This window comes from Rattus rattus, chromosome 5 (assembly GCF_011064425.1).
Source record: "Rattus rattus isolate New Zealand chromosome 5, Rrattus_CSIRO_v1, whole genome shotgun sequence".
NCBI lineage: Eukaryota > Metazoa > Chordata > Mammalia > Rodentia > Muridae > Rattus > Rattus rattus.
This window is the reverse complement of record NC_046158.1, coordinates 79,145,275-79,164,026: the sequence shown is the minus strand read 5'-3', so window position 1 is coordinate 79,164,026 and position 18,752 is coordinate 79,145,275. Positions and strand designations below refer to the sequence as shown.

Here is an 18,752-nt window from a genome sequence, read left to right as displayed (position 1 = left end):
AGTCTCAACTTTTTTCTCTGTTTTTTGAAGGCAAATGTGGGAGGCACTTCACTTCTCAGCTATTTTACTGGTGGTCCACATGAAATTTCACATCTAGTTTCTGCTACTTTCCCTGATTTTAGGATCTTATTTGTAGGTGTTTTTTCTTCAGTATAGTCACTTACTCAATGTGCACCGCTGCTGTTATCCTACAAAAAGTAGTATCTGTTCTCTTGTGTCTTCTGATTTTTATTAACAGACCTTTTTTTTTCACTACATTGTCCTGTTATCCTGTTAATATATGCTTGAAATGATTTTCTCTCCAATAAAAAAAATCTCTCGACACTCATGCATATTATCTTTCTATTCTCATGAAGAGGAATTGAAACACTCCACTAACAAAGAAAAAAATTAGGCAACAGAGAACTAATAACTATACATTATTTTTCTTTATATCTATCTATCTATCTATCTATCTATCTATCTATCTATCTATGTATCCATATATCCATTTGTGTATACCTTATTGTCAACAATAAAATTCATAAGGAAATTTTATCATTCTAAATACAGAAACATTTAAACTATTTAAATGTACAATTACATTTGAAATTTATTACACTTAATTATATTTAAATTACTTTTAATAAGAAAGGAATAATTACGTAATATTTTGTTTTCAATTTTACAATTTAAGTTGTTTGGTATGAAATCCAAAGACACAGTTTCCAGCCTTTATTTTCTGCATTTCTAGGAGAAAGTGTTGCCATCATAGGAAGTCAAGATATTGCTAGGTTTTTAGCAAATTATTAATCTATTATTATTTTTCAAGAAAACTTTTTCATTGTCTGTTGTTTGACCTTGTCCTAGCAAAGCAAAGAAGGCATAAAGATGATCATGGGAAATTGAAGAAGTTCTCAGAAGATGGAAATACCTCCTGTGCTCATGCAAAATATCATCCTGAATGAGGTAACACAATCACAGAAAAACACACATGGTATGCACTCATTGATAAGTGGCTATTATCCCAAATGCTTGAATAACCCTAGATGCCTAGAACACATGAAACTCAAGAAGGATGACCAAAATGTGAATGCTTCACCTTCTTTAAAAGGGGGAACAAGAATACCCTTGGCAGGGAAGAGAGAGGCAAAGATTAAAACAGAGACTGAAGGAACACCCATTCAGAGCTTGCCCCACATGTGACTCATACATATAAAGCCACCAAACTAGATAAGATGGATGAAGCAAAGAAGTGCAGGCCGACAAGAACCGGATGTAGATCTCTGCTGAGCGACACAGCCAGAATACAGCAAATACATAGGCGAATTCCAGCAGCAAACCACTGAACTGAGAACAGGACCCCTGTTGAGGGAATCAGAGAAAGGACTGAAAGAGCTTGAAGGGGCTTGAGACCCCATATGAACAACAATGCCAACAAACCAGAGCTTCCAGTAACTAAGCCACTACCCAAAGACTATACATGGACTGACCCTGGGCTCCAACTGCATAGGTAGCAATGAATAGCCTAGTAAGGGCACCAGTGGAAGGGGAAGCCCTTGGTCCTGCTAAGACTGAAACCCCAGTGAACGAGACTTTTTGGGGGAGGACTTCTTGAAACTGAAAATTTTCTGTAAGGCAAAAGATATTTTCAACAAGATTAAACAGTAGCCTACACTTTGGGAAAAGATCTTCACAAACCCAACATCCAGTATAGGGCTTATATATGCTGCTTTTAAATTTGGTGATTTGATTTGTTTGTGTCTAACTTCTATTCACAGATACCCACAACCAAACATTGGACAGAGGTCATGTACTCTTATGAAAGACCTGAGGGAAGGACTGAAAACCCTGATGGGGACAGGAACTCCACACAAAAACCAACAGTGTCATGTCCACTGGACCTGTGAAAGCTCTCAGAGTAAGCCACCAACCAAAGAACTCACGTGGCCTAGAACGGAACCTCAGGAAAAGAAGGGAAGCTCAGTCTCCATGTGGGAATTCTAACAACTGGAATAGACACTCTCCCTAAATCTGTAGCCTGACTTTAGTACCAGTTCCCCAACAAGGCTGCATTGTCTGGCCTAAATCAGAAAGTATGCATGTTATCTGTCAGAGGCTTGATATTCCAGGGTGGGAGGTACCCAGGGCATCCCACCTTCCCAGAATCTCAGGGGAGTGGGAAGAGAGCCTCTGTGAGGGGGAAACTTTGAGGAAAGAGCATTTGGGATGTAAATAAAGAAAAGTTGGATGAATCTACTTCCAGTGCAGACTTTTGAAACATGAAAAGACATTACTTTGATCTAGATATTGAGACAAGAATAATATATATTTAATTTGGGATTTCTCTTTTGGTAGACGTCTAAGGATATGTAATAAGTTTGTCTTTGCTCTTGGCTTGCTTATCCTTGTCTTGATAGTACATCCAATCTTTCAATGACATGGAAACCTTCTATTTTTGGATTCTAGTATACACAAGAATACACACACACACACACACACACACACACACACACACACACACACACACACACACACACAAGAGAGACACACACACACACAAACATACACACACACACACACACAGAGAGAGAGAGAGAGAGATAGAGAGAGAGAGAGAGAGAGAGAGAAGAGACAGAGACAGAGACAGGCAGAGAGATGGAGAGAAAAGACAGAAAGACAGAGAGACACAGGGACACAGAGAGTTTCATTCTATGAATTCTGTGACTAAGAAGAGCCATGGCTATTGAAACCACCCATGTCATTATTCTTCTTTGCCCATCACTCTTAAACAGACTTCAACAATTTCTTATATTTCCATTCGAGGAAATATCCTGGACGCATGAATCTGCACTTCCTTATCAAAAGCACCCATATTTCATGCCATATTTTTCTCGTTTCACAATGTTTGGGCCCTAATTCTAGTGACTCAAATTGACAATTTATTTCTTTTAGTTGAAAGGGATTTTGAGGTGGCATAAATATTCAGGTTTAGAGAACAGAGTATTGTCATGGATTTGTAAGATCTCTACCCCAGAAGACAATGATTTATATTCAGACTGGACAGATAGCAGAAGCAATGGCTTCTGGGATCTACAAAATATCCTGTTTAGAAACTGAAGGGAAAAGAAGAAAATCACTGAATTTTATTGACCACAGTGGAAGCAGCTTGTGAGAACAATAACATGAGGAGTAATACAAATTTTCCAGTTGGATAAAACATGTGATCATAATGAATACTATTCTTCTGTGTTAACCACGTGTCACTGGGTTGTTTAGGCCTCTCATGGTTATTAGCATTTATATTTCACTTCAAGCATATGGGAAGAGAGAGTAAAAATAAAAGGGAGAGTGACCAAGAGTCTTGACAGCCAACCATGAAGGAAGCCTCTAATTTGCATAAATTATAACATTGTCCTATAATAAACAGTGTCTATCTTAAATAGAACAATAGAAAGAAAGCACCTTATATTTTTATATTTGTGCCATGCTGAATGTGTCCTATTTCTCGGAAATAATAGGGAGAGTATCAACTAAACCTAGAACTATTAAAAAAATGGGGCTTTCTTAGAACATGAGAGTCCTTCCTTTCTGCCACCAGAAACTCAAATAGTTTTTGTAGAAAAACTTTCACATCCTGGTTGGGGGTGGGAGACAATTGTGGACTGTGGACCCTGCTGAGTTCTTAGTGAAATGAGCTGGGCTAGTAGCTGTGCCTAGTCCCAATAAATTTGCATGGTCACAATCTTACAGGAATCATTTGGACTCAGGATACTGCATTAACTTGGCTAGGGGATTGCTACTGTTCTGGCTCCCAGTTAAAGAACAGCAGCAGTTAGGTATTTGCTTATCTTAGGTCACTGTTTCCCAGCTCTTCAGAAAATGTCTTTTATAAAAAAAATATGCTCAATCATGTGGGCTATTCTTTTTTGTATTTTTAATGCTTGGTGTCAAATGTGATGTGCAGACAACCCAGACTAGATATTCCCTCTCTGAATTTCTGGGTGAAAAAGTCACCATAAGTTTTCATACTAGGGTCTCATATTAGACTGATAGCCCATTAATATGGTATCAGCAGAAACCAGAGAAGATTACCAATCTCCAAATGTATGAGGCATCTTGCTTGGCAAATGGAGTTGCCTACTAGATCTGGTGTGGAGTATTCTCTCACTATCAACAGTATAGAGTCTGAAGATGTTATTATTATTGTCAACATGGTTGACACAATGAGATAAGTCATAACATAAAACACCAAGCTATGCAACAGTATAACACTGTGTTGTCCCAATTGTTCCTACTGGTGCACATATTTGACAAGAGTATTTGTCTAGTACAGAACTCATTGGCTAACATTTTCAGAGGTATCAATCTACCAAGAGTGGCATCTAATGCTTCTTAGTGGGTTCAGAAGGACAGAACAAGAAAAAATGGCCAAAGATAATATGAAGTCAAATACCTTTACCCTGTTAATTGCTTTTTCAGTCTATACTTTCCAGAAACTACCAAAATTCTCAGAGAGAGACAAAAACAAAGCAAAATGAAAAAACAAAGCTAAAATAGAAGAAGCACATTTGCATGGACACACACACACACATACACACACACACATACACACACACACACACACACACAAATTATATAACCAAAGTACATAATCATAAATCATAGTATGTAAGTACAATACATTTAAGAAAACAAACAAACCAACAAAGCTTTATGAGACAGACCATCTTGAGTTAATTTTGAATTGCTATCTACTGTTGAACAATTGGCCTATCCTTAATTGTGGTTTATATACCCAGTAAGACTTCAGAGAAAATGAATTTTCCTTTGAGTGTTTGTCAACTGGAGACAGTTCTAGTTTAAATATGGTGGCTTCTATCTACTGACCCTCAGTGAGAGAGATATTCAGTTGCAATATCCTCAAATTCCATGCTGTTTATCATAGGAGTAAAATCTGTTTGAGATAGATTGCCACTGAATCTGGCTCTATTTACAAAATGTTTTAAATTGGAATGCCTTGGAATGGAGACACTTAGAATCTCCTTTGAGTTTTTGTTAATACCAGGATAGGGCCAAGAAGTGATTGGGACTATGTCTCAGAGTCATGGACAGGTATGATGGGAGAGTAGATTATTGGGATGTAACATCTCACACCTGACATAGGAAATATATCACAAATACACATGGCTAATCCCTGAATACACAAACAGCACATATGTTACCAGAATGCAAAAATCCCTAGTACATTTCTCTTCCACCTGAAAATCTGAGCAGTAGGAGTCCAATGACTAAGCAATGTCACTTTTGTCTATGGTGTGTTCTGGCTAGCACTGACTCCTAAAGACAGTAGGGGCATGCTATTAAGAAATCTTCAGGGCTCTTTACTGTGTTGTGGACAAATGAAAATAAGTAGAAAAAGAACATGTCTTTTTTCAGATTTGGCATTCCCTATGTTCATCTCTGTGGCTTAGCACATACTGAAGCATTCACGTTGGGCCCCAAAACAAAGAGTAGCTCAGGTATACTTACCAAAACAAACAAACAAACAAACACACAAACAAAAAACACCCACATGTTCCTTTATGTGGTACAAAGAAAATTTCTGGTTCCTCTATATTCTACCTTCTCTTGACAGTAATTTGCTTATTAATTATTTTTTAGTGGTACTTTGGGATGAATATTAAAAGGAGACGAAAATACAAATTGAGCAATTTTCAATAAGACTGAAGGGACAAATCCAGCTAAGCCTGATTATATTTATCAATGCTCTGCCAAATTAGATTGATCAAACTAATCCAAGACCAGGAACTTTCCCATTTTTCATCAACATATCATGACATTTTAAATTGCACAAATCTAATCCTGGTACTTCATAGATACCTCAGTTTACTGATTCTGTTCTTAGTTCCCTCTTGGAATAGTCATTCTTTTCAGAAATGAAGAAACTTTTTAAAAGGTATCCATATAACCATTTGAATATCAGATGTTCTTTATCATATTTTACCATAACAGACTCTGTTCAGGCACCTCATTGACTATGAAGAAACTGTTTAAGGGGTGCCCATTTAAACATTGGTTACCATATGTTGTTTATCATATTTTACCATCACAAAAACTGTTTAGGTACCCAATAAGATAAAATTCTCAATGGCAGGAACTAATTGGGAATGTCTTCATACTCGAAAAGCAGTATAAATATTGGGTTCATTTTCACATTTGAGGAGACAGGCAGCTATGCATATGATTTTAAAGATCAGACACCAGGCTCTGAGCTCCATTGTATGCTTATGCTGTAAAAAAAAAGGTAAGGAAGTTCCATGGGATATTTAAGGATGTCCAATGGTGGTCCCAGAATAGAGAAAGCATGAATTAGTGAAGAATTTGGTGAAAGGCAGATGGTAGTTTATGGTTTCAGGAAACTTGTGAGACAGCGTAGTCACATGAAAGAGCTCCAACTCTCTTCCATTTCTCTCATGGAACTGGATGTGTTTTACTGTTGAAGCACATATACACACTTCACACATGGGACAAAACCAAGAACTAGAAATGACAAAGTGAATATACATTAATATGAGATATAGGGCAGTGAAAAGGTTTAGTAGAAAAAGAGATTAGTTTCCACAAAGTAAATTTTAAACACAAAAGCAACATAGGTACAAATATCTGCAGGGATGGAAAGAAAGTGGGAAAATTATGTTGTTATGCTATAATTTGCAAAAATATAATAGCAATCAACTGATTTCTTACATCATTAAGATTAAAAGGATGATAAAATTGCCAGTATCATAATAAAAATCCACTTGAAAATACATAAAAAACAATCATAAGGATTATATAACCAAAATCCATACTTCACAATCTGTCTCTTTCCTTGGGATCCAAACTTAGGAACTCTGAGTAGTGGGGAATCTCAACTAAGTCTCCACGAAATAAGTTCACTTTAAGATAAAAAGGAGAAATATTGGTCTGTGCCCAGAGGTGACCCTTTGCCACAGCTCTCTGTACTGAAATCCCACCAGGAGAGAGCTGGTTTCCAAGCGTGCTGACAAATCTGAAAACATGGGTAAAACCACCATTTCTGCTCAGAGAGGCCTGCCTTGACAACTCAGGACAGAGAAACCTAGGAGCAATCTCGCAGGGTTCTTCCTGTTTCCATCAGGTCCTGAAGCCGACCCTGTGCCACAGCTCTATGTACTCTAATCCCACAAGGAGAGCGCTGGTCTCCCAAGAATGCTGGCAAAACTGATAGTACAGGTGGAACTGCCACTTCTGTTCTGAGGTATCTGCCCAAAACACTCAAGACACATGGAATGCAGAGTAATCTGGAAAGGATCTTTCAGGTTTCCAACTGTGCCTGAGCTGACCCAGTGCCACAGCTCTCTATACACTAATCCCCCCAGAGAGCTGGTCTCCCAGGACTGCTGACACACAGGCTTAAAGGGTGGAAATGACAACAAGACCAGCTCTCACCAGAGATAATCATATGGTGAGAGACATGCGCAAAAGCATAAGCAACAGAAACCAAGGCCCCTTGGCATGTTTAGAAAACAGTTCTCCCAACACAGCAAGTCCTGGATATACCAACACATCAGAAACGGAAGAATGTTTTCAAAAGCAGATCTCATCATGATGGTAGAGGACTTCAAGAAGGTCATAAATAATTCCCTTAAAGAAATACAGGACAACACAGGTAAGAGGGTAAAAGGCCTTAAAAGGGAAACACTAATATCTCTGAAACAATTATAGGAAAACAAAATTAAACAGGTGAAGGAATTGAACAAAACTGTCCAGGATCTAAAAATGGAAATAGAAACAATAAAGAAATCACAAAGTAAGATAGCCCTGGTGACAGAAAACCTAGGAAAGAGAACAAGAGTCAGAAAAACAACACCTGAGAATACAAGAATAGAAGAGAGAATCTCAGGGATAGAAAATACCATAGAAAACAATGAAACAACAGAGAAAGAAAATGCAAAATGCAAAAAGCTCCTATTCCAAAACATCCAGAAAATACAGGACACAATGAGATCAAAGCTAAGGTTATAGGTATAAAAGTGAGTGAATATTGGCAATTAATGGGACAGTAAATATCTTTAACAAAAATATAGAAGGGAACTTTCCTAACTTAAATAAAGAGATACCCATAATCATACAAGAAGCCTCCAGAATGCCACATAAATTTGACCAGAAAGGAAATTCCTCCCATCTCATAATAGTCAAAACAGCAAACGCACAAAATAAAGAGAACATTAAAAGAAGTAAGGGGGAAAGATCAAGTAACATATTAAGGCAGAACTATCAGAAATATACAAGACTTCTCAACAGAGACTATGAAAGATAGAAGATCCTAGAAAGATGTCATACAGACCCTAAGAGAACACAAGTGCCAGGCCCAGCTACTATATCCAGTTAAATTCTCAATTAATATACATGGAGTAACCAAGATATTCCATGACAAAACCAAATTTACACAATATCTTTCCACAAATTCCACCCTGCAAAGGATAATAGATGGAAAGCTTCAGCACAAGGAGGGAAACTACACTATCGAAAAAGCAAGAAAATAATCTTCTTTCAATTAACCAAAAGAAGATAGCCACACAAACATAATTCCACCTACATCAACAAAAATAATAGTAAAAAAACAATCATTGATCCATAATATCGCTTGAAATCAATGAAATCTATTTCTTAATAAAAAACATAGATTACCAGATGGGATATATAAACAAGACCCAGCATTTTGTTGTATACAAGAATCACACTCCCTGACAAAGACAGACACTATCTCAGACTAAAAGTCTGGGAAAAATTTTTCCAAGCAAATAGTCCCAAGAAATAAAGTATAGTAGCTATTATCATATTGAATATAATAGAATTTCAACCAAAAGCTATCGAAAATTGAATAAAAACACTTCATACTCATCAAAGGTAAATCCACAAGATTTCTGAATATCTCTTCTCCAAATGCAAAGTCACCCACATTCATAAAAGAAACTTTACTAAACATCAAAGCACATAATGTATTTCACACAATAATAGTGGGAGACTTCAACATTCTACTTTGCTCAATGGACAGATGATGAAAAGAGAAACTAAACTGAAACACAGTGAAACTAACAGAAGTTCCACACCAAACGGATTTGTAAAGCATCTATAGAATATTTCATCCAAAAATCAAAATATTATATATTATTCTCACCACCTCATGGTATCTTCTCCAAAACAGACCATATAATTGGCCACAAAACAGGCCTCAAAATATAAGAAGATAGAAAGAATCCCATGCATCCTATCAAATTTCATCAGACTCAGGCTTCAACAACAACAGCAAAAAACATCAGAAATCCCACATATACATAGAAACTGAACAATGCTCTACTCAAGAGTAACTAGGTAAAAGAAGAAATAAATAAAGAATTAAAAGACTTCATATTTTAAAGAAAATGAAGGCATATCTTACCCAAACTGATAGGACCTAAGGAAAGCAGTGTTATGAGGAAAACTTAAGCTGGGTGGCTCCAAAAAGAAACTGGAGAGAACATACACTAACAATTTGATAGCACACTTGGGAGCTCTAGAAATGAAAGAAGCAAATACGTCCAAGCACAATAAACAGCAGGAAATTATCAAAAACATGGCTGAAATCAACAAAATAGAAACAAACGAACTATACAAAGAATCAAGAAAACCAGGAGAGGGATCTTTGAGAAAATCAACAAGATATATAAACCCTTAGCCAGATTAACCAGATGGCACTGAGACATTATACAAATTAATAAAATGAGATATGAATAGGAAGGCAAAAGAAAATCATCAGATTTTACTACAAAAGCCTCTACTCAAGAAAACTGCAAAATCTGGAGGAAATGAACCATTTTCTAGACAGATACTAGGTACCAAAGTAAAATCATTATCAAATAAACCATATATACAGTCTCATAACACCTAAAGAAATAGAAGCAATCATTAAAACTTTCCCAACCAAAAAGTTAAAGAAAAGCACAGGACCAGAAGGATATAGTATACAATTTTCCCAGCTCTTCAAAAATGACCCAATTAACTATGCAGTTATCAAAAACAATGTCTTTTTGAAATTCATAGGCAAATGGTTGGAACTAGAAAATATCATCTGGAGTGATACAGTCACAAACAAAAATACACATAATATGCACTCACTGATAAGTGGATATTAGCACAAAAGCTCAGATTACCTAAGGTAAAACCCACATACCACATGAATATCAAGAAGAGTGCAGACGCTTCAGAATTCTTAAAAGGGGGCAAATATTCATAGGCAGAGATATGGAGAAGTAGTTGTGAACACAGACTGAAGGAATGGCCAGCCAGAGGCTGCCCCACTTACAAATACAACCCATATATATATATATATATATATATATATATATATATATATATATACATACATGTGTGTGTGTGTGTGTGTGGTGTGTACAGACACACACATAGACATACAGCCACCAAAACTAGACATCCTGATGGAATCAAAAGTGAATGCTGAGAGGAGCCTGATACAGCCATGTCCTGAGAAGCTTAGCTAGAGCATGACAGATAGAGACATGAATTATAAGAGCAAACCATTGAACTGAGAACTGGGTCCCCATTGGAGGAGTTAGGGAAAGGATTGGAGGAGCTGAAGAGCTTGCAACATCATAAGAACAACAATTACCCAATAAGTTCTTTGAAGCCACAATTACACTTATACCTAAACTGCAAAATAACCCTCCAAAGATAGAGAAATTCAGACCAATTTCCCTCATGAATAATGATGCAAAAATACTCAATAAAGTTCTTGCAAACTATTCCAAAAAGACATCAAAATAATCATCCATCAAAGTCGAGTAAGCTACATCCCAGGAATTCAGGGATGGTTCAATATAAAGAAATCTTACAATGTAATACATGATATAAACAAACTCAAAGGAAAAAAAAAACACATAAACATCTCATTAGATGGTGAGAAAGCATTTGTCAAAGTTCAACACCACTTTCATGTTAAAATTCTTAGGAAAATCAGGAACTCAGGCCTGTAACTAAATATAGTAAAACAATAAACAGCAAACCAGTAGCCAACATCAAGTTAAATGAAGAGAAACTTGAAGCTATCCCACGAAAATCAGGAACTATACAAGACTGCTCACTCTCATCCTACCTATTCTGTATACTACTTGATGTTTTAATCAGACCGATTAGACAAGCAATAGAGGTCAAAGGGATACAAATTGGAAAGGAAGAAGACAAAATATCACTATTTGCAGATGATTAGATAGTTTACTTAAGTAATCCAGGTAACAACACATTTTGGTGAGGACATGGAGGAAGTAAACACTCCTCCATTGCTGGTGGAATTGTAAACTGATACAAGCACTCTGGAAATCAATATGAAGGTTCATCAGAAAATTGGAAATAGATATACCTGTGGACCGAACAAGACGACTCTTGGAACTATACCCAAATAATGCCCCACCATGCCATAGGGGCACATGTTTCACTATAGTCATAGTGGCCTTACGTGTAATAGCCAGAAGTAGAAACAACCCATATGTTCCACAACAGGGGAATAGATACAGAAAAACTGGTTCATTTACTTAATGAGTACAACTCAGCTATTAAGAATGAGGGCATCCTGCATTTTGAAGGCAAATGGATAGAACGAAGAAAATATTATTCTTACAAAGGTAACTCAACCCACAACTACGTGCATGGTATGTACTCATGAATAGGTGGATATTACCAAAGATAAAAGGAGAGAATATCCAAGATACAGTCCAAAAAACTCAAAAAGTTCAACAAGCTGGAGGAACCAAAGGAGGACAGCTCACTTAGAAGGGAGAAGAAAGCAATAACTGTAGGGGCAGGAGGGAAAAGGGAGGGAAAGGAAATGGGAGGGCAAGATGATCTGATATTCTGTTCAGAAAAGGACTGAAGCCCTGTGTTCCAGGAGAAAGAATTGAAACAGGCTACCTCAGGTTGTAGGGGGTTGGGGGACCTTCCAGACCTTTACAGACCTGGGAGGTGAGAAACTTTCAGAACTTAAAGGGAGGGACCTTACATGAAATACCCTACAGTGCAGGAGAATTAACTTATAGAAGCAGGCCCCAGGAGAAAAACAGGGCATTAAGTAAGAGATAGGGTTGCCATCCCACAGTCAAATCTCTGACCCACAATTGTTCCTGTTTCAAATAACTACAGGGATGGAGATGGAGTGGAACCTGAGGAAAAGTAGTTCCATGGAGAGGCCCAAAGTTGGAGCCAGCTCAAAGGTAGGCCCCAAGGCTTGACATAATTACTGTGGTTATTTAGCACTCACGAAAGGGACTTATCATGATTGTGAAGATCGGGGCAGGAGCGCAATAAGGAAATTTGGGATGTGAAACAGTTGGATGGTGGACAGAGAGGACAATAAAATCTGTAGTGTAAAAAAAAAGCAAATTAAATTAGGAGAAAAAAGAATATCAGTGTGGGATCCTACAAGAAGAACAGAGTGGAAGTTGTAATACTTCTTTTTTCTCTGCATGCCTTTTGATTATTTCCATTAAGGGTAGTGACTGTCCTTCTGATACCATCTCAGAAATCTGATGAAATTGTGTTCACTTTTTGAGGGTGGGTTGGTATGTGTTAAGTAGAAAATTTCTTGACTTTAGGACTGATTTGGTGTTACTGTTTGGAGAAACATGAAATGTGGTTTTAAAAATGAAAATTGTCAATAATAGATATGTATCTGTCATCCACCTACAGTTGACTCTATATTTATCAAAGATCTTGCCAAATAGTTACATCAAATCATCTAGGATGAGGAATTTTCTTACATCCCATGGCATGAGCTTGCAATTTCACACTCTCCTCCATGGTATTTCTCAGATGCCTCAGCTAATAGATTCTGCTCTCTGCCCCCTCCTAAGGTTTCCATTGTTTTCAGAAATGATGAAGTTCCCTAACCTTGCTCCATTTAACTATTGGGTAGTCTGTGTTCCTCGCCATATTCTTGCACCACAGATTCTATTTCAGTTCAAGTTCTCAAATCCAGGAATACTTTGTGAATGTCTTTATCCTTGAAGAACATAGTCAGAACTGTACCATGTTCTTTTACATTCTTAAAGAAAGATGTAGCCATGCAGAAGGTGTGAAGTGGGGAGGAAGAAAAATTATAGAAGACAAAGAACATGACGAATAATATAAAGAAGAGGAAGAAAAAGAAGCAGTGAAGGAGGAAAGAAAAAGTGGCTGGATATACAATTAACTCAAAGAAATCAGTAGCCTTCCTCTACTCAAAATATAAACAGGCTGAGAAAGAAATTAGGGAAATGACATACACCCGAATAATATAAAATATCTTGGTGTGATTTTAATCAAGCAAGTGAAAGATCCTTATGACAAGAAGTTCAAGTCTCTGAAGAGAAAATCTAAAGAAGATCTCAGAAAATGCAAAGATCTCCCATGCTTGTGGATTGTCAGAATTAATATAGTAAATATGGCCATTTTGCCAAAAGCAATCTATAGATTCAGTGAAATTCCCATCAAAATTCCTACTCTATTCTTTATAGAGATAGAAAGACCAAATTCCAAGTTCATTTGGAATAACAAAAAAAAATGCAGGATAGCGAAAACTATACTCAACAATAAAAGAACTTATGGGGAAATCACCATCCCTGACCCTAAGCAGTATTACAGAGCAATGGTCATGAAAACTGTATGGTATTGGTAAAGAGACAAGCAGACAGATCAGTGGAACAGAATTGAAGACCCAGAAATGAACCCACATACCTATGTTCACTTGATCTTTGACACAGGAGCTAAAACCATCCAATGGAAAAAGAATAGCATTTTCAACAAATGGTGCTGGTTCAACTGGAGGCCAACATGTACAAGAATGCAAATCGATCCATTCTTATCACCCTGTACAAAGAGGATCAAGGACCTCCACATCAAACCAGATATAGTGACAGTAATAGATGAAAAAATAGGGTAGAGTTTCTAATACATGGGCACTGGGGAAATGTTCCTGAACAAAACACCAATGGCTTATGCTCTAAGATCAAGAATCGACAAATGGGACCTCACAACACTGCAAACTTCTATAAGGAAAAAGATACTCTCATTAGGACAAAACAACAATCAACAGATTGGGAAAATATCTTTAGCAATCCTACATCCAATAATGGGCTAGTATCCAAAATATACAAAGAATTCAAGAAGTTAGACTCCAGAGAGCCAAATATCCCTATTAAAAATGGGATACAGAGCTAAACAAAGATTCACAGCTAAGGAATATTGAATGGCTGAGAAGCACATAAAGAAATGTTCAACATCTTTAGTCAGCAGGGAAATGCAAATCAAAACAACCATGAGATTCCACCTCACACCAGTTAGAATGGCTAAGATAAAAAACTCAGGTAACATCAGATGCTGGAGAGGATGTGGAGAAAGAGAAACACTCCTCCATTGTTGGTGGGATTGCAGACTGGTACAACCATTCTGGAAATCAATCTGGAGGTGACTCAGAAAATTGGACATTGAACTGCCTGAGGATCCAGCTATACCTCTCCTGGGGGTATACCCAAAAGATGCCCCAACATATAAAAAAGACACGTGCTCCACTATGTTCATTGCAGCCTTATTTATAATAGCCAGAAACTGGAAAGAACCCAGGTGCCCTTCAACAGAGGAATGGATTAGAAAATGTGGTACATCTACACAATGGAATATTACTCAGCTATCAAAAACAATGACTTTATGAAATTCATAGGCAAATGGAATGAAATAGAAAATATCATCCTGAGTGAGGTAACCCAATCACAGAAAAACACACATGATATGCACTCTTTGATAAGTGTACATTAGCCAAAAGCGTGAGTTATCTAAATGCAATCCACAGACCACAGGAAGCTTAAGAAGAAGGATGATCAAAATATGAATGTTTCCTGTCCTTCTTAAAAGTGAGAACAAAAAGGTCCATAGGAGGGTATGTGGAGGCAAAGTTTAGAGCAGAGTCTGAAAGAACAGCCTTTCAGAGCCTGCCCCACATGTGGCCCATATACAGTCACCAAAACTACATAAGATTGAGGGTGCTAAAAAGTGCATGCTGAAATTGACCGGATATAGATCTCTCCTGAGAGATACATCCAGAGCATGTCCAATGTAGAGGTGATTGCCAGCAGCAAACCACTGAACTGAGAATGGGGACCCCTTTTGGGGGAATTAGAGGCAGGATTGAAAGAATCAAAGGGACTTGCAACCCCATTAGAACAACAATGCCAACCAACCTTAGCTCCCAGGAACTAAACCACTACCCAAAGACTATACATGTAGTGACCCAGGGCTTCAATTGCATATTTATCAAAGAATAGCCTTGTTGGAGCACCAGTGGAAGAGAAAGCCCTTGGTCCTGCTAAGGGTGGACCCAAACTGCAGGGGAATGTAGGGAGGAGGTTTTGGGAGGTACAAACTTATGGGGGAGGAGGAGGAGAAAGGAGCCTTATGGACATGAAACCAAGAAAGGAAAAACATTTGAAATGTAAATAAAGAGATATATCCAATAAAAAAAGAGAAAAAAAATAAATCTATTTATTCACTTTCTAACCCTATATCTGCCTTTTCTCTCCTCCCAGTACCTGCTTAGTTAAGTCGTGCCACAATCCCTCAGTCTTTGCTATAAGTAAAACTCTTGATCAAAATTATACATGATTTTGTAGATTAAGGTGCAGACAGTTTTTAATAAATAAAATGTAATTTATTGAAAAAGTTCTTTCATATATTTTTATTAATAAATAGAATATTAATGAATCAGTCACAGAGCACAATGAACACTGAGAATGGAGATTGTGCAGAGTAGTTTTAGATGAGTGCATCTTCCTGAATCTCCACCTCATGTGCTCTTAAATCCAGCAGTACCAGTGTTTCCATTGATTTCATTGGGAGAGTTCTTTTTCCATCTATCTCGGAATGGCCTCAGCACTTCAAAACAGCAGAAATGTCTCTAGCTCACCTGGGCACCATATGACATTTGGAGGATATTTATCCATTAGCTTTGTGTGAATGATAATCTGAACAGATTAAAATGAGTAGGTTAGATACCTAATGAGCAGTATTCAGAAAAACCAATAAGCAGATAATGCATTCTGTGAATATTACAAATGGTCATTCTCATTATACCTTTATTATGAGAGTAATATACCTCAAAATACTCAACTGAACATCCACTGTTTAATGGATCAATATGTTTTTGGAAACATATGGGTAGTACTATAGAACAGAGCTTTTATCCCTGAAACAATGGAAAAAGGTAACAGAAATGTCCTTCTTTATCATTGTTGTGACTACAAATAAGTAGATATTTTACTGGTTTAACTTGCTTTGGCTTAGTTAACAGACCACATGTTTATAAGCCAACAACTGCCCAGATTATATCTTGCTATTTGCATACTTCATTTTCAGAAACCACAAACCTCTCACAGTTGTTTTAAAGAGATGTACTTATGAGAATAGCAGCAATTAGCCAGAGACCAAACTTCAAGTACACAATGGATTTTCGGGTGCAGATTTTCAGCTTCCTGCTAATCAGTATCACAGGTAATGAGGCCATAGAGTATGAGCTAAGAATCCAATGAAAATTCTTTTCCCTGGGGAATTTGAGTCTAAAATATACTTTTTTTCTTTATTCTGAATATTGGATGGTATGAAATTATTTTTGTATCTCTATGTCTACTAACCCCTCTCCTGTCTATTTCACTTTTTCCTAGTCATAGTGTCCAGTGGAGAAATTGTGCTCACCCAATCTCCAACAACCATGGCTGCATCTCCAGGAGAGAAGGTCACCATCACCTGCCGTGCCAGCTCCAGTGTAAGCTACATGCACTGGTTGCAGCAGAAGTCAGGCGCCTCCCCCAAAATCTGGATTTATGACACATCCAAGCTGGCTTCTGGAGTTCCAAATCGCTTCAGTGGCAGTGGGTCTGGGAACTCTTATTCTCTCACAATCAGCTCCATGGAGACTGAAGATGCTGCCACTTATTACTGTCACCAGTGGATTAGTACCCAACCCACACAGTGATACAGACTTGAACAAAAACCCTCTAACCCCTTAGGGCCCAGTTACTTCCTCCTGGAGATAAAATGTGGCCAGGGCTTTGCAGTCTACACAGGGTGTACTGCATTATAATGTCATTTGCATCTCTGGTTAATTGTCTCCATGATATTCCACTGTACTACAGTGCTGTTCTCAAATAATCTAAATTGTCTGCCTTTATTTAGTCTCAATTTTTTTCTGATTGTGGAAGGCAAGTGTGGCAGGCACTTCTCCTCAGCTATTTTAGTGGTGGTCCCCACGAAACTTCACATCTAATTTCTGCAACTTTTACAGGTTTTAGGATCGTCTTTGTAGGTGTTTTTTCTTCAGGATAGTCACTTACTCAAAGTACACTGTTTTTGTTATCCTACACAAAGAAGTATCCATCTTAATGTGTCTTCGGGTTTTTATTAACAGACCTTCTTTTTCACTACATTGTCCTGTTTTCCTGTTAATATGTGCTTGAAATGATTTTGTCTCAAAAAACAAAAGAAAACAAACTATTGACTGTCATGCATATTATCTTTCTATTCTCATGACAAGTAATTACTTTGCTAGTAAAGAAACAAATTGGACAACAGAGAACTAATAGACTTTATTTGTTATCTATCTATCTATCTATCTATCTATCTATGTATTCATATATCCATTCGCGTATATCTTATTGTCAATAATCAAATGCATAAGGAAATTTTATCATTCTAAATACAGGAACAGAAATTATTGAAAATATTTAAATGTACAATTACAATAAAATGTGTTACATTTTATTTAAATTTAAATTATCTTTTAAGATAACAGGAATAATTATGTAACATTTTGTTTATAATTTTCCAATTTAAGTTGCATGGTATGATATTCAAAGACACAGTTAACACGCCCCATATATATGTAGTCAACAAAACTAGAAAAGATCGATGAAGCAAAGAAGTGCAGGCTGACAGGACTAGTATGTAGATGTCTCCTGAAAGATGCAGCCAGAACATATCGTGAGGCAAATGCTATCAGGAGACCATTGAACTGAGAACAGGACCCTGTTGGAGGAATTAGAGAAGGGATTGAAACCCCATAGGGGTTGCGAGGGGGGCTCGCAACCCCATAAGAACAATGTCAACCAGAGGTCCTAGGGAGTAAAACACTAACCAAAGACTGAACTATGGCTATAGCTGCATGTACAACAGAGGATGGCTTTGTTGGGCACCAATGGAAGGGGGAGCCCTTGGTCCTGCAAAGGTTGGATCCCCAGTGTAGAGGAATGTCAGGAGGGTGCCAGAAAGAGTGTTGGATGGGAAGAGGAACAGCCTTATAGAAGAGGAGGGGGATGGGATAGGGGGCTTACGTCTGGAAAGTGGGAAAGAGAATAACATTTGAAATGTAAATAAAAATTCAAATAAAAGAAAAATAAAAAGTAAAAACAAACGAACAAATAAAAACCACTCAAAGAAGCTTTCTAAACTTCTAGTAGGTGATACTGTGCATCTAGTGTTCTGTCATCTCAACTCATCCTCAGTTAGCGCATCTGAATCCACTAAGTTTCGGGTCTACATAGAACAAAAGAATATAAAGTATTAAGTATATATTTGAATATTTTTTTGAATATGGTTGATATCTTTAAAAGCTTTGTACTCTCATAAACTAAATTACAAAATTAATATAGTCAATTAGTCAATTATAATAATCTTTT

The 18,752-nt window shown here is 37.2% G+C and overlaps 1 gene segment (V, D, J or C); it reads left to right on the top strand.

Annotated features, from left to right (window-relative positions):
- The first annotated feature begins 16,523 nt into the window (after positions 1 to 16,523).
- Positions 16,524 to 17,053, top strand: LOC116900927. The segment is given in 2 exon segments: positions 16,524 to 16,572; positions 16,743 to 17,053. Coding segments are annotated over 2 exon segments (360 nt in total).
- The last annotated feature ends 1,699 nt before the right edge of the window (positions 17,054 to 18,752 follow it).